General features: G+C 41.9%; 2 protein-coding genes across 3 annotated transcripts; both read left to right on the top strand.

Annotated features, from left to right (window-relative positions):
• The first annotated feature begins 7,953 nt into the window (after window positions 1-7,953).
• Window positions 7,954-14,358, top strand: LOC100845199 (V-type proton ATPase subunit B 2). Its single transcript, XM_010235746.3, has 15 exons — window positions 7,954-8,108; window positions 8,451-8,527; window positions 10,260-10,315; window positions 10,428-10,526; window positions 10,703-10,762; window positions 11,172-11,283; window positions 11,471-11,676; window positions 12,107-12,235; window positions 12,320-12,457; window positions 12,650-12,800; window positions 13,164-13,246; window positions 13,398-13,445; window positions 13,537-13,590; window positions 13,674-13,757; window positions 13,837-14,358. The coding sequence occupies exons 2-15, from the start codon at window positions 8,470-8,472 to the stop codon at window positions 14,020-14,022; spliced, it is 1,464 nt and encodes a 487-aa protein (XP_010234048.1). The 5' UTR covers window positions 7,954-8,108; window positions 8,451-8,469; the 3' UTR covers window positions 14,023-14,358.
• Window positions 14,359-14,941: 583 nt separating this feature from the next.
• LOC100844278 (ATP-dependent RNA helicase drs1) lies at window positions 14,942-21,488 on the top strand. Of its 2 annotated transcripts, none has more exons than XM_010235747.2 (7): window positions 14,942-15,122; window positions 16,518-17,955; window positions 18,214-18,717; window positions 19,610-19,685; window positions 19,813-19,916; window positions 20,021-20,445; window positions 20,658-21,488. In XM_010235747.2, the coding sequence occupies exons 2-7, from the start codon at window positions 16,551-16,553 to the stop codon at window positions 21,285-21,287; spliced, it is 3,144 nt and encodes a 1,047-aa protein (XP_010234049.1). In that variant the 5' UTR covers window positions 14,942-15,122; window positions 16,518-16,550; the 3' UTR covers window positions 21,288-21,488. The 2 variants fall into 2 exon arrangements, with proteins under 2 accessions (XP_010234049.1, XP_010234050.1); XM_010235748.3 differs by lacking the exon at window positions 14,942-15,122 and adding an exon at window positions 15,139-15,333.
• The last annotated feature ends 1,907 nt before the right edge of the window (window positions 21,489-23,395 follow it).

The following is a 23,395-nucleotide window of genomic DNA, read 5'->3' on the forward strand; positions in this document are numbered from 1 at the left end:
CTCAAAACTGGATTTTATAGCGTAGAGCTCCCCTCTGACCCCGAGACCGCGCATCAGGTGCCCCAAGCCGCATCTCCTATGGTTGCCCCCGCCGCCGGGAACACGAGTGGCACACGTTTCGTTCCGCACGAGTCCAGTGCACGCTCGTGCGCCGCCGCCTTGAACGGCCGGATTACCAAGCCCCTCGAGCCACGCCACCATGTCTAATAGACTCGCGTCGCCGCATTGAGCCACCCCATGGAAAGAATCTACCCCAATCGGCCCCAATCTCCTGCGCCCCGTCCATCTCCCCCAAATCCAGCCAGCCGCGCCGCCAGGCCGGTCTCTCCATCCAAAGATCCTCAGACTGTGTCGCTACCTCCATGAGCTTCGTATCGTCAAGACGAACCAGACAGTGCCGTCCAAAGAGTCTCCCGCGCACTGAATCCCCATGCTGATTCCGTGCTCATGCCGCCGTCCGCCACCATTGATGGGCATGCTTTGGCCACCCATGTCCTACATGCGCGCCACCTCTCGCCTGACGACGCATGCCGCCTAAAGTCTCTTGTCGGGCCCATCACACACCTCGTTGACGAGCCCGGAGCTCCGCAGCTGCCTTCAAATGGCTCGAGTCGGAGGAAGAAGAACGTGGACGTGGCAAGTGGTCGGCCCCACCAGCCAGGGTTTAACCTGGTCCCACACTTCAGAAGCAAACGGTCAAAGCGCCTTGACCGTTAATAGGTGCGCCGTGAGGGTATTTGTGAGCATTTGTCTAAAGAAGGAAGGGTAGAAGCGAGCAATGTCTTAAGCCTTGAACAAAACTGAGCTGAGCTAAACAATGGAGGGCACATAAATAAAAATCCCTACATTTTAACACCCTCCTGCTCACGTGTGACGGGGAAGACAAGTCAAGCTTCATGCGCTAGCCAACATAAACAAAAGACCGATCTGATGGAAGGCTAAAAGGAAAGGGCTAAACAATCCACTTATACCAGCACCCCTCCTCACGTGTAAACTCAGAGGTATGACTCAAGAGGCCAATACGTGGACGGAGGAGGCACGAGCAATTTTGCGAAAGTCAGGACTTGAACTTGAGACCTTTGGGTCTGATATCATGTCAAGCGTCATGCGCTAGGTAATGCACCCAAAAGACTAATCTGATGGATAGAACTCGACAATCTATTTATACACTTCAACATTGTCCAAGGGATTCCATCCTCCGTACTTATACGGACACCAAACACGAATGTGCATATTAACCTCGTATACTATGGGCTGAGTTCGACGGTTCTCCTAATTGAGCAATTCCCGTTGTAAGCCTGTAAGTCACTCGTTGGCCTCTTTCTTCACATGGTTCGCTTGAACCTAGCTCTGTCCTCTGATAGCTGCTTTGGCTTCCGGGGATGGCTCTTTGTTCGCAGGATCTGTCCACCCATCGTGGGTACTAGCTGAGCACAAACTGCCAGCAGGATCAGCCTCACGTAAGAAAAACCGTGATGCATTTTTTTTATCCAATATTGTTTAGGACTCTTTTGCTACTGAGAAGTTGTCTTTTTTAGTTAAAAATCAGTTGATTTTTCTTGGTCGTCGGATCGTAATCCAACGGTACCATGTGGGAGAGGGAAAAAGGTGGGGACGACCCTCATATCTTAATGCAACGGCTCTGATCCATCAACTTAGAGTTAAGACGTTTTGCTTAAAAATCAGACGACTGAAAAATAGCCACACCCTATTATTTATGCATAGATTTGATTCAATGTTTTGATGTCTTTTTCTTACACTTTTTATTATGTCTCATAAATCGTGAGAACCTCCAATATAGACTGTCTTGATGTCTCCATAATCCATATAGAATCATCACAATCATTGACATAAAGTGGCCGTAGAAGAGTGTTTTCTCTTCTGTCTATCTCTTTGTTTCAAGCGTTCTTCAAATGGATGAAGAACTAATTTTTCAGCGTGCCTTTTTACAATTTTTTCATGCTCTACTAAAAATATGAAAGCAAATACGATGAAGAACCAATTTTCAGCATGTGTCTTTTTACAATTCTTTCATGTTCCTAAATATAAATACTCGTATAAGAAGTCTTAGCTTTGAACAAATTTATAAAGCAATCTACCAACATGTGCAACTCTAAATCAGTTTTCTTCACGCAAAAAGAAATCTAAATTAATCCTTTTCTTAAATTCATATCGATATACATTTTCATAGTATACTTGTTACTAGATTTTTCTATAGATTTGATCAAATTTTAAGAAATTTCACTTAGAACAAAGCTGCGCTTCTTATATTTAGAAACACATCTGTAGTAAGTATTGTTTTAGTAATCATCTTATTAAATCTCTTACTAATTAAAATCAGACCATAAATTAGCCAGGTCGCATATCTAAAATATTGTTACATCTCGACAGTAGCAGGCCCAGGATCCATTCCACACCGAGAACCCAACTACCCAACCCTTTCAAGACATATACAAGAATTTCTACTTCAACTTGTGGCGCCGGCTGGTATTTCCAGGAAGATAGCGAAACCTGTTGTGGGTCTCTGATTTTTTTTGCTGCAAGATCGATACAACCCACTGACCCACCAAAAATTCTAATTTACCGGAGCTGGTACCTACCGGAGTTTAATTAGGTACCAGCTCGGGTAAAAAAATCGTTTTAACTTAGGTACCGGCTCCGGTAAAAAAAATCGCTTTAACTCACCCACACCCAGCTCTTGAAACCATTCATTTGCCGCCTGTTCACACCTACATGTCAACTTATTTTTGACTCACCTAATATTGACATGGACAAACATATAATACATATTTACAGAAAATGTTATTTCTACTATTTACTGTCTCACATCAAATAATCATTGTTTACTTGCATCTCATTGTAACAAAACGATGCTACGGTCTGAAGGTGACGTCGGACCGCTACCAACGTACGAGTATTGCACTAGTTTTATCTTATTGTTTCATTGTATTTTTCCAAACATTTGGACGGTACATCGATCAGCAATTTTTGTCCATACTATGATAGTTGGGTGGTCATTGCTAACTGGTATTGGAGTTCATGGTTGAACTTTAAAATGATGCTTAGTTCAAGTAAGTACTATGCATTTATCTCTGCATGTATATTTACTTCATATTTGTATTAAAAAATCACTTAACATCCGAAAAAAGAATGGAAAATATTTGGTAATAGAGCATGAATTAAGAACAAAAATATATAAGCGATATTGTTCTCACTTTTGTCTCTTCTAATACATTTTTTTTTGAAAGTGAGATTTTTAGAAGGTGCTAGGAACTAGTTGTTGACATACATTCCCACAGATACATAAGTCCAAGCACGTAGGCAAGAAATTCAGGTTATTTTAGTGGTCCAGGTTGTGAATGTGCATAGTAATCAGATGAGATATATCTACCCGCACAATCTTAAGCATAGTGTATCTGTTAAAAATCGTGCGTTGGTGGAAAATATACCCAAGCATGTTAGCAAATTAACTAGTTTCCTTTAAGAGTGTAAATATCTAGCTACTTCTCCATTTTCTAAATTCTTGTCGTGATTTGTCGTGATTTTAGTATAAATTTGAACTAATCCACGACAGTGAAGTAGCTAGCATGCAGATAGACATGCATGCAGTCAAACCAATCAGTCAAGATCGATCGAGGTTTGGATCCGTGCATTCAGGTGAAACCTGTGGCTATCTTGAAGCACCGTTTTCCTTCCTCGAACGATTTGGTAAAGCGATTCTCTTTAAGCAGTACCATGGGGTCCATGGCAAACCAGGGCCCATGCATGCACTCGGTCCACTGCTTTTCTCTTCCAAAAATGGGATTTGGTCTACCTATGTGTACCTTTCTGCGAGCCAGGTCAAGGGCGCAGTTCGTAATGCACACATGTACAAGTGATATGGCCCATGGACTATTTCTAATCTCTGCTCTTCTTAAACTATACTCCTCCTTGGTTTTACCAGTCAAAGAACGCACTATCGTACCGACGAAGACAGTAAAACCAGGTACAAGCGAGCGGGTCCCCGTTTCCAAATCAACTAGGAGTAATTAAGACAGTTCCCTCAAAAAAAGAGTAATTAAGACAGTAAAACTTCTGTTCGTCTTTCTTTCTGCCCGTTACTAGTACGCAAGATTTTAGCGGCGCAGACTCATGTGGAGCGAATCCTTGAATAGGTCGGATGTCGTAGAGATAATTGCCAGAATGATTTTTTTCCCCAAAGAAATCCTAAATGGAGGATAGCGAAAATAGTAGCACGAGAAAACTAGAACCACATATCCAGTAGTAAAAATTTACACGAGTTCACAAGTTGTTAGACGATTTTTTTTTGCGCAAAGTTGTTAGACGATTTGACTCTTCTTTTTTCATTTACTTCGCTAAATCGCTAGAGGTTGGGGTGGTTGTCTGCTAGCTAGACCAACTTCCAACTCGACGGTTAGATTCACAGTACGTAGTACGGATGATCTCGACCGCGTTGACTCCCAGGTGAGTCGGCAATGCTCGATCGTGTGATTAATCAGAGACGACCCAGTACGTGCAACTAGTTGCTTCAAAAAAATTAGTGCAACTAGTTATTTTTTATTGTTGAAAAAGTGTAACTAGTTAATGTATTCTTGAATTCTTTGGCACTGTTTCGCTTGTCTAATTAATTAACATCCTTCATGCTCATGCTCACGAAAGCGTACTTAATTCGTTCTCATGCATGAACTCCCTCCGTTCCATATTAAGTGTGACGAAATATTACATGTATCTAAACACTTTTGAGATATAGATACATCCATATTCGAGCATTGAGTCACTTAATTGAGTACAAGATACGATGAACACTAATATACGCCACGTCACTCCCACGAGATACAACGAATAAGACTGGTTTGACAGAGTTTGAGGTTCGCTCTAGACGTTTTAAAAGTTTTGAGGTTCAGAAGTGAGCGAACTTCAACTGGTGCAAAGTTTAAGGTCCAAAAGTGAACTTATTTTTCACGGAAATATATATAGCAAAGTCACAACACAAAATTAGCATGTGTAGTCAAAATGTAGTCATAATCCGTGCACATATGCACTAGCTAGTGTAGTATAGTCTAGCTAACACATCCATATGTCCTAACTAATTAGGCAAATAACAGTCCAAAAAGGTCGATTAAATATGCACGTCGTCTCTCTCTAAAAGAGACATGCCACTTATCGAATATATATTCTCGCCTCCAATATAAATTTGATTCCCGCCAAACTGCATGCGTGCACATTCCTGAAAGTGTCAACTTAATTACATGCGTGCGCGCGTGTCCATGCGAATCCTGATGCTTGACGCCGTACCTTGTTTGGTGAAGAAAGTGCATATGAGTTGACGACATGTTTCTCGGAAAAGTAGTACCGAGTGCAACGCTGATATTATTTATTTGTCTTCGCCTTTTTCGTCATTTTGTAAACAGGCTGGTAGTTGAGTTGATTGGTTGACTGGGAGTCTGGGATCTGATCAGCTCACAAGTGGAGTTTAGTTACTCCTACTTGATTCCAAATCTCTACTATTTGTCTAATTGTCTTCTTCTTGAAAATCATTCCCAAATCCGTCGAATTTGACCCAAATGCTACATTTCTTGATTATTGTAATCTGACCAGTCGAATCGTTGCTGTGCTCCTTAATTTACGAGTAATATTATTTCTCTACATACACATGTAGAAATTGGAAATAAAACCATCGTTTTCTTTGTACTCTCAGCATTGTAATGTAAGGAAAGACATCCATCCTCCGCGGCCGTTTCTGGAGTCAAATCCCGGTCAACATGCATGGGACCTTCATCAACAAAAAATAAAGAGAGTATTATATAGTGACGAAGTGATTATCTCAATAAGACGCGCCAGTCACCGCTCACCAGTGTGTGCGTTTATATGCCCATGATTTTTCTGATTACTCTTCTGCCCATTTGAGAGTGGCATTAGGCATTTAGGCACGCGTTTATACCAAGCAGAAAATAAAATGTTTCTTCTGGCCGCTTCCTTCGCGACGACGGAATTCGTCACCCCGTCACCCCGTGGCCGGAGTGGACCGAGTCAAAAGTCAATAATGGTGCCCCTGCTGCCTGCACAGTACCGGGCAGCCATGCAAAAAGCCCGACTTGCTGTGTGGGCCTTGAACTGCCTGCAGCGCTGCCTAGATTCAGCCCGTTAAGGCCTTGTAAGTTCCTCCTACACAAAAGATAAATCCCTAACACAACGAGTGCACTATAATTCGGTCAGCATAGAGATCCAATCACTGACCATCAACTAGAGCAAGTAAACAAGGCCTAAATGTTGACATAAAACAGAACAAGGCCTAAATGTCTCGAGGCCTATATTGGGCTAGACTTTCGGTGTTTTTTTCATTGGTTATAATTGAGTCTCGAGACTCGAGGCCTATATTGGACTTTTTTTTTACTTAAAACAAAAACTCCGAACAAAATAACGGAGTTAAGGACGTTCACAAATTTAGTTATCTATAGTGGATCTTAAAATAAATCATGCAGTGGCTTGTATGTTAAGCTGATCATATACGATTTCGTCGATTTGTCATTATGAACGATAATAGTTTATGGTGCTAGTAAGACCGACTCTTAGATAAATATAGTCTCTTTTTTTTTTCTTAACTTATCTAAACTCTCTTTATTTTACGGTTGGTGATGATGGTGCGTGTTTTCCTACACATTAAAAAATTACAGGGGTGTCGGTGACGATTGCTATGGTTAGCGTCACGCAAGCACACGGGTGGTACCCACACCCTCTACATCAGCATCCGGAGTCCAAAGTGCTTCAAACTAAGGCGAGGCATCTTCTAAAACGATCACAACGTTCTTTTGATAACAAGCAATTAATGGCGACGTATCTGATGAAAACTCCAGTCCGGTGAAAACCTGAAAACTTACATCGTGAGTGGTTTGATAAAAAACGTACAGTTTGGATCGGAGGTGGGATTCCCTCGGACCACCTAAATGGATTTTTACAGAAAACCCCCTTGCATTTTCACTTAAACCGTGATTTTGTTCATTGAACAATTTATATCAATGAACAAAAGCAGCCATCACCGAATTGCAATGCATACCTCTGTACTGCTACTAGGAGGCAGGTGTGTGTTCATGATCAAAGGTTGGTCCACCGTGTTGCACGTGGCCGGCGGAGGTCCAGTGCTCCCGCATAGGGCGGGGAATAACGGGCGGAGGGCGTAGGATGCTGGACGGGGCAGATGGAGTGCGTGGGTGAGGGTGCAACTCAATGGGCGCCGTCGGATAGGGATGGAAGACGTCCGTCGGAGGGCCGGCACCGACGCACGGAGGGCGACGCGCTCCCATCGCCTCGATTGATTTCTCCTGGCGATGATGGCGACGATTCCATTGCAATTCAGAGAAATGTGAGGAGGTTTTCCGTAAAAGTCCGTTTAAGTGGCCTGAGGGAATCCTACCTCCGATCCGAACTGTACGGTTTTTTTTATCGAACGGTTCTCGATGAAAGTTTTTAGATTTTCACTCGACCGGAGTTTTCACTGGATACGTCGCCTATATTGATACCAAGTTGATTCTATGTACACTTAATTACTTGACGTAGCGACAACACGATGTCAAAAAGTCATCACATCGACAATGCACAAAGCTGAATTATTAAAAGTAACAATAGGGATTGATTAATAATCACCTTTACTCTTTTCCAAACTGGTACCAGTTAGAAATAGTAATATCTAAGGAAATACTAGAATTATCTCACCTTTTAAAAAATTGTCGTATTTGGTTTCATTAAGACAAAACTTTGACCAATAATACAATAAAAAATCACAATTACCAGTAAGAATTTTTGAACACTATTTTATTGATATAAATTTCATGTCTTTAGAACATATAGTAACATAGCAATTTCTGGTCAAATTATCCTAACGAAACACCTTGTATGAAAAGACAGATAAATGAAATACAAATTCATGATCAGCGTATTGTATACTTATTCATTATGAGGTCAATTTTATAATCTACGGAGTAAAAAATTTCCCGTTTAATTTCGTTAGCCTTCCTCCTCCGCTCGTGTCGTCGTCTCCATCCCTCTTAACCACGTCTCTCCCTCTCTCCTTCCCCGATCTGCTGCGCTCCCCGCTGCCTATCCAAGCCGAGGTACGTCTCCTCCCAACTCACGAATCCCACCCAACTAGCGCCCAATCCCCGCCCGGAGAATTGGGTTGATCCTTGTGCTGTGCTGCTCGCGCCCTCGGATCCCGGCAATATCCGACCGAGTGCCCAGATCCGGGAGTAGAGTCTGAGATAGATATAGCGAGACCTTTTCTTGATTCGGGGACTGGGTAAAGGGCAATTTTTTTCCGATGTTGACGCGTTTGGTACTGCTGGTGTTTGTTGGAGTGATCCATCAGCCTAGATTTTGTCTTACGGCCTCTAGTGCTGACATTCTTCCTCTTTTGTTTATTTGGATGGTCTCCTTGATGTTGTCATTTCCTGCAGGTTGTTCGTCGCCGCCAGCATGGGTCTGGCGAAGGATGGTGCCGAGATGGAGGAGGGGACACTGGAGATTGGCATGGGTAAGTTTTCACCGTGGCAATATGATGCTCGTGGTCTGTTCATTGGTCTAGAAAGTCACAGCCAAGCTTGTTTTAGCTTTGCGTGTTGCTATTTTCGTTTTTTTGCTCCAATGGACAATAGTTGGTTTGCTACATCAGCGTTTGGGGCATATACTCAGCAATTGTTGCGTAGCATGTTGATCTGTTAACTGCCTAGCTGTTCCAGGCTGCAGTTTTCCAGTCACGCTGTAAGAATCTCTATGGTTTCCTTAATGAAATCGGGGTGAAATCCCTTTTATCAAAAGCAAACAAACAAACAAACAAACCGCCTAATCGTATCATGTACTCCATTGCGGTCTTTCATGTTGCAGTTGACATATACAGGTTATTGTGGGCTAGCATGTTGATTTGTTAACTGCCTAGCCGGTATGTTGTGCTCCCTCCGATCCATAATAAGTGTCGGGGATTTAGTACGAAGTTAGTACAAAGTTATGGATTGGAGGGAGTAGGATTTAGGAATCTAGTTCCCTAAGAATCCAAAATGGTAGAGCTTGAAGTTTCGAATCGTTACCATGTACAGTGTGAAATCTAGAATTTGTTTGGTTTGCCAGGCTTTGCATGGCAATTTGTTCACTAGTTTAGGAAGCATTGTATTCTACAAGTACCAATGTCACAAGTTGTGTCTAATTAGGGCCAGAAGGCAATATGAAGCTAGTAGATGCTGGATGATTGCCATGCTGCTAGAATGCACTCCCATGATCAAACTGTGATTTTACCGATCTTTAAAGAAAATAGACCGGAAGACAGTTGATACTATAACTTTTTTCCTTGGAGATCAAGAATGTCTACCACTTTTTGGATAGGAAATGTGGTGCAACATCTGGTTCAATTCAACTCTGCATTCTCACTCTGGTAGTTATGGTCATGTCCATGAGAAGAGCATGCTATTTTCTGACCATTCATCTTTTCTTTTAATGGTTATTTATTTGAATTGCTCACATGAAGTAGATGCACTTGGTTTTTTCTACGGAAAACTGTAGGGGAGGCCCTGACAACATTGCGGTATATTAAAGAAAAGACAAATGTTCTAAGAGTATATACATGCGAATAAACCCCCAGGGCAGTGGAATGAAACACTAATTACAGAATACCCCAGTAACTGTTATATTATATTCGCAAGTTGATGAACTTGTGATTCAGGGTCTGAGTAGCTGTTAGTGTATCTATAAAAAAGTTCTGCAAAAGCCGCCTATTTATGAATGATTGCTTCAGTTGTAAACTATAAAGATAAGGCGCATAAAATGGCCACAGAGATCACTGAACTCGAGGTATGCAATCCATTCCTATATAGGGCCTGCACATTTTTCAAAGTTTTTCCTTGACCAATGATTTGACTAGCCATATATGGATTAGTTTATACAAAATTGATACCAATAAAGAGTTCTTTTCAGTATGAATCCGACGATGACAATTTTGTATAACTCAATCCACGTGTAGTTGGATTAATCGTTGGTCAAAGTTAAATCTTAGAAAATGTGTGCGTCCTATATTTAGCAATGGATGGAGTATTTTGGCTTTTCCTCCAGAATTTCTCGTCAGAGTTTTTTCTAGTCTTTATGAACTGTTCTCCCTTGCCATTGTTTCGTATCTTCTGCCCGGCATATATAGTTACTTCATGAAAAAAACTGTTTGAGTGACATAGCAAAGATGACATCTAGTCTACAGTTCGTTAATTGAAGTTCTTGTTATGCAGAGTATAGGACCGTCTCTGGTGTGGCAGGGCCATTGGTTATCTTGGACAAAGTGAAGGTATGTTTTGTTTTTCTCCATATAGCTAGGGCTACTAGTCGCTGAAAATACTATGGCTGAACCAAATACCCACTTTGCAACTCAATGTTCTTTCTTTTTAAATCTTCTCTAGGGGCCAAAGTATCAGGAGATTGTGAATATTCGATTGGGAGATGGCACCACTCGTCGTGGTCAAGTCCTGGAAGTCGATGGTGAAAAAGCTGTCGTGCAGGTTGCTTCCTTTGCATGTACCATTTTTTTTTATTGAAGAATGCTGATCAAGTTTTACGCCTTACTGCTTTTGATCTGATTTGTCTACATAGTGTGCTTAGCTAGGATCCACTGCATTAAATTATACATATTTACATATTTACTTTTTTCTGGATACTGAACTGCCTGCCAAATAAGGTCTTTGAAGGTACTTCAGGGATAGACAACAAGTATACTACTGTGCAGTTTACAGGAGAGGTAATCAGTATCCTGCTATTCCCATCTTTGGTTTTGATTCTCTGTCCTCCAGTTTCGTAAATGCTTTATTTCTTTCTCTTCAATAACTACCCAAATCACCAAACTTCCTTTAGGTATACAATGCTACCATGAACAGATATGTATAAGCCAGACAATGCTAGGCATGGACAATGAGTGATATCAGACACCTCCTAGATAGCTTAATTTTTAATGTGGCTTTGTTGAGTTGTTTTAATTTGTTGTATGAATCGTATGATACTAACTTGCATGCTGGTGGAAACTGAAGGAGGAGTACATGTTTATGTTAGTGCCTTCAATATCCAAAAATCAACTTGGATGATGTTTTTATTTCACATAAACAGTGAAGCAGCATTTTTCCCTTTACATATGACACATAATTTTTATCCAGGTTTTGAAAACTCCTGTCTCACTTGATATGCTAGGACGCATTTTCAATGGTTCTGGAAAGCCTATTGATAATGGTCCTCCCATATTGCCCGAGGCTTACTTGGATATTTCTGGTGAGTTATTTCACAGTATTATGTGTTCTGCGGACCTTTTGGAATTAATTAATGCTTATTCTTCGGGTATACATATGGAATGACGCTTAAGAGGATTGGGAACGAGTCAAACAATCCATTCTTTCTATTAAACTTCCCTGTTAACTTATGGTAACCTTGTAATATCTGATGACTGATGTTATCACAGGAAGTTCTATCAACCCCAGTGAGAGAACCTATCCAGAAGAGATGATTCAAACAGGAATATCCACTATTGATGTTATGAATTCGATTGCTCGTGGGCAAAAAATCCCTCTTTTCTCTGCTGCTGGGCTTCCTCACAATGAGATTGCTGCTCAAATTTGTCGTCAGGCCGGTCTTGTTAAAAGGCTGGAGAAAAGCAAGCAGGCAGAGGTAATGGGCATACCATTTGCTTGTGCCGTTGAAATTTTTGCTCATTAAAATAAAGGGTGTTTGTTATGGACAAACACTTACCTATTCTTGAAGTCAATATTTATGTTCTTGAGCATTGTATTGTTTTCACTGAGCTTGCATTGTTCATAAAAATACATGTGCAGCTATAATAAACCTCTGCCTTTTTCATTTTTAATTTTCTAGTGAGGGGAAAGATACATGGTTTTGAGGTAGATTTAGACTTATTCATTGTTGAAATAAGTGTCTGGAAATAAAGCAAAGTATAAGTACCGAATAACATGGCTGGGTCTTCAATTTTGGATTGCCCTCAATAGTGTAAAGAAAACATGATGTAAGTTTTACTTTTGTTGTTTTGTCAGCACATTTTCTTTCTCCCGCTCATTTCTGGTTTGGTTTATACATTCTTTAGGGTGGCGAAGAAGACAACTTTGCAATTGTGTTTGCTGCTATGGGAGTAAACATGGAAACAGCCCAGTTTTTCAAACGTGACTTTGAAGAAAATGGTTCCATGGAGCGGGTCACCCTTTTCTTGAATCTGGTAAATTTATTTTTGCCTTATTTTTTGTTTGACGGCTGTTTATTATTAAACTGGAAGAATCACACTGTCTTGATTGTTTTGCAGGCAAATGATCCCACTATTGAGCGTATTATCACTCCTCGAATTGCTCTAACAACAGCTGAATATTTGGCATATGAATGTGGGAAGCATGTTCTTGTCATACTGACAGATATGAGCTCTTATGCAGATGCACTTCGTGAGGTATTTCATTTTCTCTATGATTTTATCATGTCTTCACATATTCCCTGAGCTTATATCTTCCAGTACTATTTACTTTCTGAATAAAATCAATTTTGAGGACAGCATCATCCTTATAGATATATTTTTGTTGATGGCCTAAGACTTGACAAATTTTTATCTTTGTAATTATATGAGAGATTTATTTGTATTTAGGTCTCAGCGGCACGCGAAGAGGTGCCCGGTAGGCGTGGTTATCCTGGGTATATGTATACTGATCTAGCCACCATATATGAGCGAGCTGGGCGTATTGAGGGCAGGAAAGGATCAATTACCCAAATTCCTATTCTTACAATGCCTAATGACGGTAAGCAATTGAACTGTTTACATTCTTAGAGTTAAATCTTATAATGCCATGTCAATTTCATTCTAGAAAACCTTTTTGTTGTTGTTGTTGTAAATATAGTGTTCAGCCACTTAATGGGATATTTTGTATCCTATCCATTGGATATTCAATCAACTACAAATTATTAGATGGAACAAACGAGAGCATAAATTGTGACCTGACCATGCATGCTTAAGTATCTGCTGTCTCAGTGACTCGGTGTTGTTTAGTGCCTACCCAATGGGCTAATGAAAAATTTCATCTGTAGTTTATCCTTCGCCCGGAACTCTTGCTTCCCGGCAGATTGCAGTGTCATGTCTAAGTTTTTGTTTGTTTCTTCAACAGATATCACACATCCAACTCCCGATCTTACGGGATACATTACTGAAGGGCAAATATATATTGACAGACAGCTTCACAACAGACAGGTGCATCTGCGTGTTCTATATATTCGTTGCTGTTCTGTCTCCTGTTATAGGCATTGATTGTTCCTTCAAATATATGGATGTGAGGAAAAAAAAATCTTCACATTTGCGTTTACCCTTTGACAATATGGATGATGTTGTGTTGCTTTCTCAGATATACCCACCTATCAACGTCCTGCCATCTCTCTCTCGATTGATGAAGGTGCCATTCATAGCTATTCAAATTTTTGACATATTTTTTTCTCTCATTTTGGAATTACATCGAGAATTATGCCATAATTCTTTACGTGCAGAGTGCTATTGGTGAAGGTATGACACGTCGAGATCATTCAGATGTGTCCAATCAGGTATCCATTTGAACATTGATATCACTGATTATTTTTCATTCTCCTTATTTCCTTTTGATTGGCTAACATTCCTTGCTGTTCAGCTCTATGCCAACTATGCAATTGGGAAGGATGTCCAAGCGATGAAAGCTGTTGTTGGAGAGGAGGCTCTTTCGTCCGAGGACCTGGTCTGTTACAAATTAATTGACGCGTGCCCTGATTATCTCTTAGACCAAAACTAATGTAGTATGTTTTCTTGTTGTGCAGCTCTATTTAGAATTCCTTGACAAGTTTGAGAGGAAATTTGTAGCGCAAGGAGCATATGATACTCGAAACATTTTCCAGTCACTTGATCTGGCATGGACATTGCTACGCATATTCCCCCGCGAACTTCTCCACCGTATTCCCGCGAAGACATTGGATCAATTCTACAGCAGAGATGCCACCCATTGATAATTTTGTCCATAATTTCAAAGTTTGAGGAGCGGCAGCAGCTTGAATAAAGAGAGGAATCCAAACTTGTATCTTTTTGGTACATTATATAGTCCGATCCTATTCTTTCCAGGCTGTGGGCACAAGTTCATCCACATGACTTGTCACTTGCGGCTTTTGTAATTGTCATGTAGTCTCAACAAATCACAAGTTGGATCTCATCTCGGTTTCATTTCCCTGTATTGTGCAGCAAAATTGAAAAGCCGTTTAGGCGTGCATACTCGAACATGTTTATATATTTTTGGACTTGAATTTTTAAATGTATATTGCTCCCTTTCCTGGTTGATTGAGGATTAATATTGGCACGACTCGTTTTGTGCCACATTCACTTCATTCAAAGTGTGGCTGCCTCGAATTGTGTTGCTGACATCTTGTGTCAATTTTTTGTGTGCACGGTGTGTGTTTGACATACCGGACCGTGCTACCTTAAACTAAATTTACGGAAGAAAAAAAACTACTTCCTCCCACCCATGTTACTTGTCAACGGGAGTACTAATATCTACAAAGGTATAGTATATCATGACAGGTTTAATAGAACTAATTCAGACATGTAGATGTTGGTTGATTTTCTGTAAAGCTGATCAAATTTTAAAAATTCCGACTAAAAAACGGAGTATAATATTTTGTGAAAAAAGAACGGAGGGAGTATTCATTTCATTGCATAATCGGTTTTATCTTACGGCCCATGTACCAATACCAGCACTGCGGGCGGTTTCGCTCCGATGACTCGTTAGAGCCTTAGAGGTTAGCGTGATTTGGGTGTTGGGCCGTCGGTTCCTTCGTGGGCCTCGGAATCGGCGTGGCCTCGTGGGTCTGGGCGTCTGGCTGATGGCCGATACCGATTCGCCTCGTCTGCTTCTCACGCGCTTCTTCTCTCGCTCTGCCTCTTTCTCACGACACGAACCTGCGGGCGGCGGTGGCGGCGCGGGATTAGGGTTGGAGAGAGGCGACGCTGCTCGGTGGGGAGGGAGAGAACTGAACTCCGGCGTACTATCCTCCAGGCATTTCTGTCTGCGTTTCTTACCAAAACGGGACGATGATGTTCTGGAACATTCCGGCCGGTATCCACAGAACCACCACTACCTACTACTACTGCTGCTGCTACGAGTCTCCTCCAATTCATTCAAACGCAATAAATACTCGTCTTTGTTCATCCGGCCGTCCCCTTGGCCCATCCCCGTCTAGCCGCCGCCGTCTCTGTCCAAAACCCTAGCATCGCCCTAAACCGCGTCCCCGGCGCTCGTCGTCCGAAGCGGCGGAGGGCCCGTCTAGGTCAGGCCTCAACAGCACCGGCGAGCTGTGCTCGCAACTCGCATACTGCTGAATACCAGTCCATTTTTCCATTTCTTCTCTTTCGCTGAACCCGATGGAGCACGATTGAGTCCGCCCCCTCGTAGAAAAGGGCGACCAACATCTGTAACATGATTACTTGGCTTATGGGACCATTAGTTTGGTCCGATGATGCCCACCTTTGGTTTATTTTATTTGGGAGGAATTGGGCTGGGGCCTAGGGATGTGTGGTTTATGGACCACCACCGTCACATGGCAACTTGATCTTCCTCCCAGCAGTTGGAATTAGACGGCGTAGATTAGCCCGATTTGACGGTTGGGGGGCCTTGCCCTCACGCTGCTGCGGTGGTATCCGCGCCGCAAATCGTTATTTATGAGATCTTAGTTGCTATGTGGATAGTGAACATGTCGTACTTTTACTTGTTTGGCATGTCTTTACTGTTTTGTTTGATGTTGTCTAGTGATGCTTTATCTTGTTAGCGTGGTGAAGGTATCTTCACGCTCACGGTGTGATTGCCGTTTCGCTAGGTGTTTCTGAGTTGGCGACACTGCTATGGTTTCTATTATTTTTGCTTAAAAAAGGTTTCTATTATTGAGTTATTCTTAGTACGAGAATTCAGTAAAATACTAGGATGTGCTTCAAGACTTTCCTGCTACCATATTTCGAGAGCATAGAAGCACTACTCTGAAATGTTTTCCTATATTGCAGAGAAAGAAATAGGTGCAAATATTTATGTTGATTTCTACTTTAAATCTTTCACATGTCAGAAACTCACATTTGTTACCTAGTCGAGTCAAAAGAAAATTTTAATATAGTAGATTTTTTTGAAGGGGTCCAACCAGGGATCGAACCCGGATGTGCAGCATGCGTGCTCTAAACCCACACGGTGACCACTGCGGTGTACCTTAAAATAGTTAAATTTATAATGAAAGACAGTATTTGAGACATTAGTTTGGTACTTTGACTGTAAGCTATGCTGTTGTAAGGTAATATTAATTGAAATGGTTAATTTGCCTGCAAATGTCTCGTATATGTTGGATATGCTTAGGAAAAGCAACCTTCCTTTTGTTTCAACTAGTAAATATTGCAGTGCGCGTATCTTCTATTTTTAGAAGGATCTGGTATTAATTCTCTTTTCTTTTTATTGGGATATTCACTTATGTAGGTTCAAGGTACATTAACGCAAGAGGGCATACACATGGTGTTGGAAAGTGGCGAAGAAGTACAGATCGCAAAACGAGCTATGGAAAGCAGCCGAGAAAACAAGGCTGTGCTGGAGCAAGGACAAACTACTGTGTCCAATAAAAAGAAGTGCTTTGCTTGTAAAGAGATATCACACACTTTGGATCAGTGCATGATAAAAGAAAAACTGGGTGCTGTAGCCCAGCTATTTGGACATTCTACAAGGTCTCCGTTCTACATGATTCGACCTTCAGAGGAAGTTGTTGAAAATGAGAAATTCTATCATCACTGCCTGCTGATCACATCTAATATGAGTAACTTGGAGCCAGAAAGAGTGAAGACTGAACTAAACAAGTTTTGGAAGATGACTGATGACTGGGAGATAAGTAGAGAGGGCACACATAGTTTCCTAGCATCCTTCAACTCAGAGGATGACTTAACAAGCTGTTTGAAGCCTCCCAAAATAGAAATATTTCTGGATGAAATGGAGGTGCAGTTCACTGCAGTAAGGTGGAACGAAGGCAATGGGCAAAAGCTTGACTTGATCGGAGAGTGGCTTTTGGTCTATGGAGTCCCAAGAACATACAGAAACTGGAAGGAGCTATATCAAGTTGCATCTGCAATTGGAGTCTTGCTTGAGGTGGATGAGGAAAGTCTGGAATGTGGGGATAAAGAACCTATTAGGTTGAGGATAGCATTGCAAAGTCTTGATGGCGCTCCTTTCTCTAACCACTTCGTGTTTGGATGGTCTTCTAGACTAGTCAAGTTCATGATCGAAGACAAAGTAAAAAGGATAGAAGGGCAAAGGGAAGAATTAGAAGAACTTAACGGTAGCATCATTCAGGAATGTGAAGACAAAAGAGAAAAAGGTGTTGAGGTACCTCCAGAGGCGTTGAATAAAGAAATGAATCCAGAAAGCACCAGTGTAGCTTTGGCAGGCAAGTGCATGTTGGATTTCAAAGGTTGCTCACACAAGGAGCATGAAAAAGAACTGCAGACCACAGGAATAGCTCTATTGCTGGAAGACACAGAGTTAATTGAAGAGTTGCGAGTTGATGCAGAGATCAAAGGAAACAAATCAAATGCTCCAGTGGTCAGTACAACAAACTCTAAGAATATATCAGAAGAGGGGCGATCCACAAGCGGTAGTTCAGCAAGAGGTAATCATATGTTCGATTTGGAAGGTTTGTCAGACAAGGAACATAGAAAGGAACTAAAGACCTGGGAAACACCTACATTGCTGGACGTGCCGAAGTGCATTGAAGAGTTCAGAGCTGATGGAGGGATAAAAGAAAACAATGGCAGTGCTATAGCAGCCACCGCACTGAACTCTGAGAAAACAACAGAAGACACTCCAGAAGCTGAAGGTGGGCAATCCACAAGTGGAAGTCCAACGAGTTTGATTGGAGGACTCTGCAGAGGTGAAAGAAAACTGCATTTTTTTAAATGTTATTGTCCTATATTTATCGAATATGTTATGAGAAATTCCTTTCGAAATGAAATGAAAGGCAAGTACTTGTAAGTGCATGGGCTAATTATTTACATAAAAGGAAACATATGGATTCTTAGTTCTTGAAAAATTGTAATTAATAATAATTTGTATGCTGTGAATTTGCTGGGCATAGTAATAATTGGTTTACACTTTGTTTGCTGACATCATTTCTGCAATGCCCATGAAGGTATACAGAAGCCACCTATAATAAATGTGTACGAGAGAAGAAAAGACCGGGAGCAAAAAGGATGCACCGCAGAAGGATCACTTCCTGATGGTGCCCGTGTAGCTATACAGAAGCCACCTATAAAATATGTATACACGAGAAGAAACCGGAAGCAAAACGGATCCACAGAGCAAGAAGCTGCTTCAAAGGAACTGAACAAAGGAACAAACCCAGGGAGTAGCAGTCATGCCACAAGGGTAGCAACCTCAACATGCAATATGTTGGGTTCCAAAAGTTTCTTAGAAAAGAAACATGAGAAAGAACTAGAAATGGCAGAAACAGCTCTACTGGGGAAAGGGCAAAAGTCAACTGAAGAGTTTGGAGATGGAGAGAATAAAGACAACAACGTAAGGACCAGTACAGCCTACACAAAAAAGAAAACAAAACCGAACAGTCTGTATGCTGAAGGAGTGCAATCTATTAGCAGAAGTTCAGCATGCATGATTAAAGGAGCACAGACAAATGGTGAGTCAGAATCCTCTGTGCATAAAATCATTGTACTTGTCTTATATACCTTCAAACCTTGTGTATATTATATACCTTCTATCCCAGTTTAGAAGAAAAGTGCCTAAATGGTATTGGACTACCAGTCTATAAAAAGGAAAAACAACAAATTTTCAATTTTTGAGAGCCATAATTGGAAATATAGGAATAAGGGTGTACGCCAACAACTGGACTATAGAGACCAGTGCAAGATGGCAGCCTTACTAAATAATGACGGGATATCTGTCAACATGATCATAAGGAGAATGTCTTACATTACTCCAAGGGTAGCATGATATTAAATCCTAATGCACCCAATTAGAGGCAGGCTAATGTATATTATTTGCTTTCGCTTATTGTACAAGCTTCTTTCTACCAGTTTCCAATCTTACCAACTTGGAATGAGGTGGAACTGGAAGGAGAGTGAAAATAGATGGGATGTTTTAGGAATACAAAAAATTTCCTATCCCTTTTACCCTTTTCCAAAAAAAGGTGTTTATTACGCGGTAGCCCACAAGCCATTCGCTTTGGTTCTAGGAAAACAAAGAGTTATCTGTAGGTCTATTCTTCTTGCACAGAACTTGTTGTTCCGAACAACTACAGTTAATCAACTCTACATTCCATAGATATAGCAATTCTTTTTTGAAATACAAATATCAAATTAGAAATGCAGTTTAAATCAGTACTTGAGTTATGCGAGAAACAATAACTGCTTCATTGATTTTGATGCGGTTAGTTGGTTACTATGGGACAAGTAAAATAGGGGTTTAGTTCCAATCTTATTTCTGTAAAATACTGACAATATTTCTGATGGAGCCGGGTAAACCAGCCCCCTGTTTATCAAAGTTTAATGTTGTTTACACCATCTCTGAAGGTGTTGACATGGCTGGACTGGCACCAGAAGGAGCTCAGTTTGATGGAAAGCAACCTGTTTCTAAAAAGAACGCAGAGTATGTGGTCTCATATTTTCCTTCTGTCTATTTGTTTCTCTTCATGTCTCATTATTTCAGCATTATGGTCTACTAATTGTGTCCATATTTATGAACATTTAATTATTTCCAACATGGCATGCTATAGGCTTACTCAAATTTCCAAGGAGTTCAGCACATATTGTGAAATCTATGACAGTTTCATCGAGATGGGTCTTGGAGAAAATCTGCTGAAAGGAATATATGCATATGGTGATTCCTACTTTATCTGCTACTTGTTTTAGATGCCTATTTATAAAATTATTTATTGACCCGGCATATATGGTAGTGAAGTTCTCATGCAATTTTGTTTGAAGGTCTGGAGAAGCCTTCAGCAGTCCATCAGCGAGGAATTGTCCCATTGTGCAAGGGTCTGGATGTTATCCAGCAATCATTGTCTGGAACAACTGTGACACTTGGCTGTGGAGTTCTGCAACGACTCGATTATGGATCTACGCAATGCCAAGCTTTGGTTCTTGTACCAACACGTGACTTGGCACAGGAGACGGAAAAAGTTATTGGAGCACTTGGGCACTGTCTAGGTGTCAAAGCTCATGCTTGTTTTGGAGGAACTAGTATTCGTGAGGATGGGCAAATTTTGTTGAGCAGCGTTCAGGTCATTGTAGGTACTCCTGGTCGCATTCTTGACATGCTGAGAAGGCGAACACTCTGTCCAGATCACATCAGAATGTTCGTCTTGGATGAAGCAGATGAAATACTCGCTGGAGGTTTCAAGGACCAGGTTGGTTTTGCACCCTCCTACCGTCTCAGCTGTACAGTAATCACAATGAACGACTTGCATTACATAGCATGCATTCAAACTTCCCTGACCTAACTATTCTTGTTCTATTAATTCGAAAATCCGAATATATATATCCTTGTTATGCTCATGTGATTCTATGGTAGTATGGTGACCTATGTTGTGTAACTCATGGGCATCCATGTTTCTTGCAGATCTATGATATTATCCAGCTTCTGCCAACCAAAATCCAGTTTGGAGTATTCTCTGCCACCATGTCCCAAGAAGTTCTTGAGCTTTGCTCCAAGTTCATGAATAATCCTTTTAAGGTCATCGTGCCGAAAGATGATGAACTTGAGGGCATCAATATCAAGCAGTTCTATGTTAAATTTGAGAAGGAAGAATTTAAGTTTGCTAAATTGTGTGATCTTTTTGACACCATGGCGGTCACAAAAAGCATCATCTTTGTCAATGCACGTCGAAAGGTCAAGTCACTGGCTGAGAAGATCAGAGGCTGGAAGTACACCGTCTCAGCAAGCCATGGCGGTATGGACCAGCAGGCTAGAGATGTTGCTGTTGAGGAACTCCGGTCTGGATCGTCCCATGTCCTTGTTGCCACAAACCTTCATGGCATCGATGCGCTGCAGGTCCCCGTCGTCATCAACTATGATCTGCCAACACAACCAATACGCTACCTTCGTCATGTGCGTCGAAGCGGAGAGTCTGGAGGAAAGGGTGTTGTCATCAGCTTCATCACTCCCACTGATGAGCGTGTCCTGTCTGACATCCAAAGGTTCTGCAACACTCAGATAGGGGAGATGCCACCAACGTTGCCGCTTTGTTAAGAATGTAGTTGAGAATGGTACCTACACCCATGATGGTTGCCAGTAAGTTTGGGTAGACTTTTGTTATCTTTCCTGGACAACAGCTGCATTTTGTTGGATCATGGGAATCATATGGGATTGTAACAAACTTGTTGATTTCTGGTGTGCTATATCATAGCGGTTTGATACTGATGTGGTGCAAATGCAGTTGTTCATTTATCCTATCCGGTATTTACCTTTTTCTTAAATTGGCGTATGTCGGTGTTGCTAATGTGCAGAGTTATCCATGTCTTTCAAGCTGAACAAATAATGCAGGTAAAGTTTGATTGGGGTTTTTGAAACGGTACATTGCATACTACGTATGGCTATGATTGCATGAAGCTGCAGGCCGCTTGATACAAGATCAAATTCCTTGCGCCGAATGAACCTGGCGCTAGTTTCAGTACGAAACTGGCAAGAAATTTTCAATATTCAGATAATCTACTGTGGTGATCTCCTTGTCTAGAGATAATCTAGGGTGTCATCATGCGTCAAACATAAAAACCACGCGCAAGGAGAACAAAGAGAGATCCAAGTGGTGATCTCCTGGGCTAAGCTACGGCTGCGCATGGATGTGGTCGCTTCACTGGCAGCCAAAATGATCCGACAATCCATGAGATGATAAGAAAAAGTTTATTTTACTACCTCCGTCTCAAAATAGTCTCAAAATAAGTGACGTGGATTTGTATAGATTATAAAAATTTACATCATATGAAAAAATATCATAGAAGCCAGGGCGAGTCAAAACAGTCTTTTATCAATGAACTAAGCTATACTACCAGTCTTTTATCATAACTACGGAGTATAAGTCTTTTATCATATCTACAGAAAGCAGAGGATTTATGCATTTGCATCCTGAACACTACTTGCGCAACTTATGCAGCGCAGTATCATGTCGTAGTGGAGTTGATGCACAAATTAAACAAAAAGTGTTCTAACATTGTACCCCATATTGATCTGTACCAATATACTATTTCGTCCATAAAAAAAAGTACTATTTCGGTCTGGCTTCAACAAACCCTGTTCAGATCAATATTGCCAATGGAGATCGGTTCTTTTTTTTCAGGAAACACGGTACAGACACAGACGCTCACAAGTACGCACGCACACTCACCCTTTATGAACACACGCACGCACACCCTATCCCTATGAGCACCTCCGAGAGATTGGTCCGACACATCATCTTGAGATTGACGAAGTCACCACAGGCGCCTCGTAGTTGACGGGTACGTCACTCCCACTGAAAGCACAACGCCGGTTAGTTCTGGGAATAAATCCAGGGAAATGCGAGCACCCACGTCAAGTCAGAGACTTGAACCTGGGTGGGCTGGTTCCACCACAAGGAACCAACCACCTGAGTTAGGCTCAGTTCGCTGCCTGCCGCTATTTTAAGTGTCCGACAGAGTATTTGCAGATCGGTAGCCTGAGAGCATCTCCACCAGCTTACTTATCCGCATTCCCCAGTCTTCTTCTCCTGATGCATCGGCGCCCAGTTGCCACTGCCGACACACCCGGTTGCCGCCTCGTGAGCCCAAGCGCTGCGCCTACCAAGCGCTACTGCCGCGCGTCTGCCGCCGCCTGCTTCCGACGGGAGGAGCAGGGAGGGGCGCACATGCCACGCGATGCTGCCGCGCGTCCACCGTTGCTTTCGACGGGAGAGGGGCGGGGAGGAGCAGGGAGGGGCACCCATGCCGCGTGTTGCTGTTGTGCTCCCGCGGCTGCCTACGAGAGAGGGGCGGGGAGGAGTGGTCGGAGGGGCGGGAAAGGACGGGGGGAGGGGCCGGAGAGGGGCGGTGAGGGTTGGGGAGGAGCGGCCGACGCCGGCCAGATTTAGGCCCGGTGGCGGCGGGATGCGACAAAACGGAAGCCTCCGTGCGACAGTTGGTCTCCCGCGCATGTGTTGAAATTTTACTTGTGGTTACTTATATTTGAGCAAAGGAAATATAAAATTTGGATAACTAACTAAAAGTATAGGTATAGACAACCACATACGTAAGTTGGTGAAGATGTCCTTTTGCTCTCATTTGGTATATTAACAGTTTTGAGGGATATGTCAGGGGTGTAAGTAAGCTGGTGGAGGATGCACGGTG

The sequence above is a fragment of the Brachypodium distachyon genome, chromosome 3 (genome assembly GCF_000005505.3).
Source record: "Brachypodium distachyon strain Bd21 chromosome 3, Brachypodium_distachyon_v3.0, whole genome shotgun sequence".
NCBI classification, from domain to species: Eukaryota; Viridiplantae; Streptophyta; class Magnoliopsida; order Poales; family Poaceae; genus Brachypodium; species Brachypodium distachyon.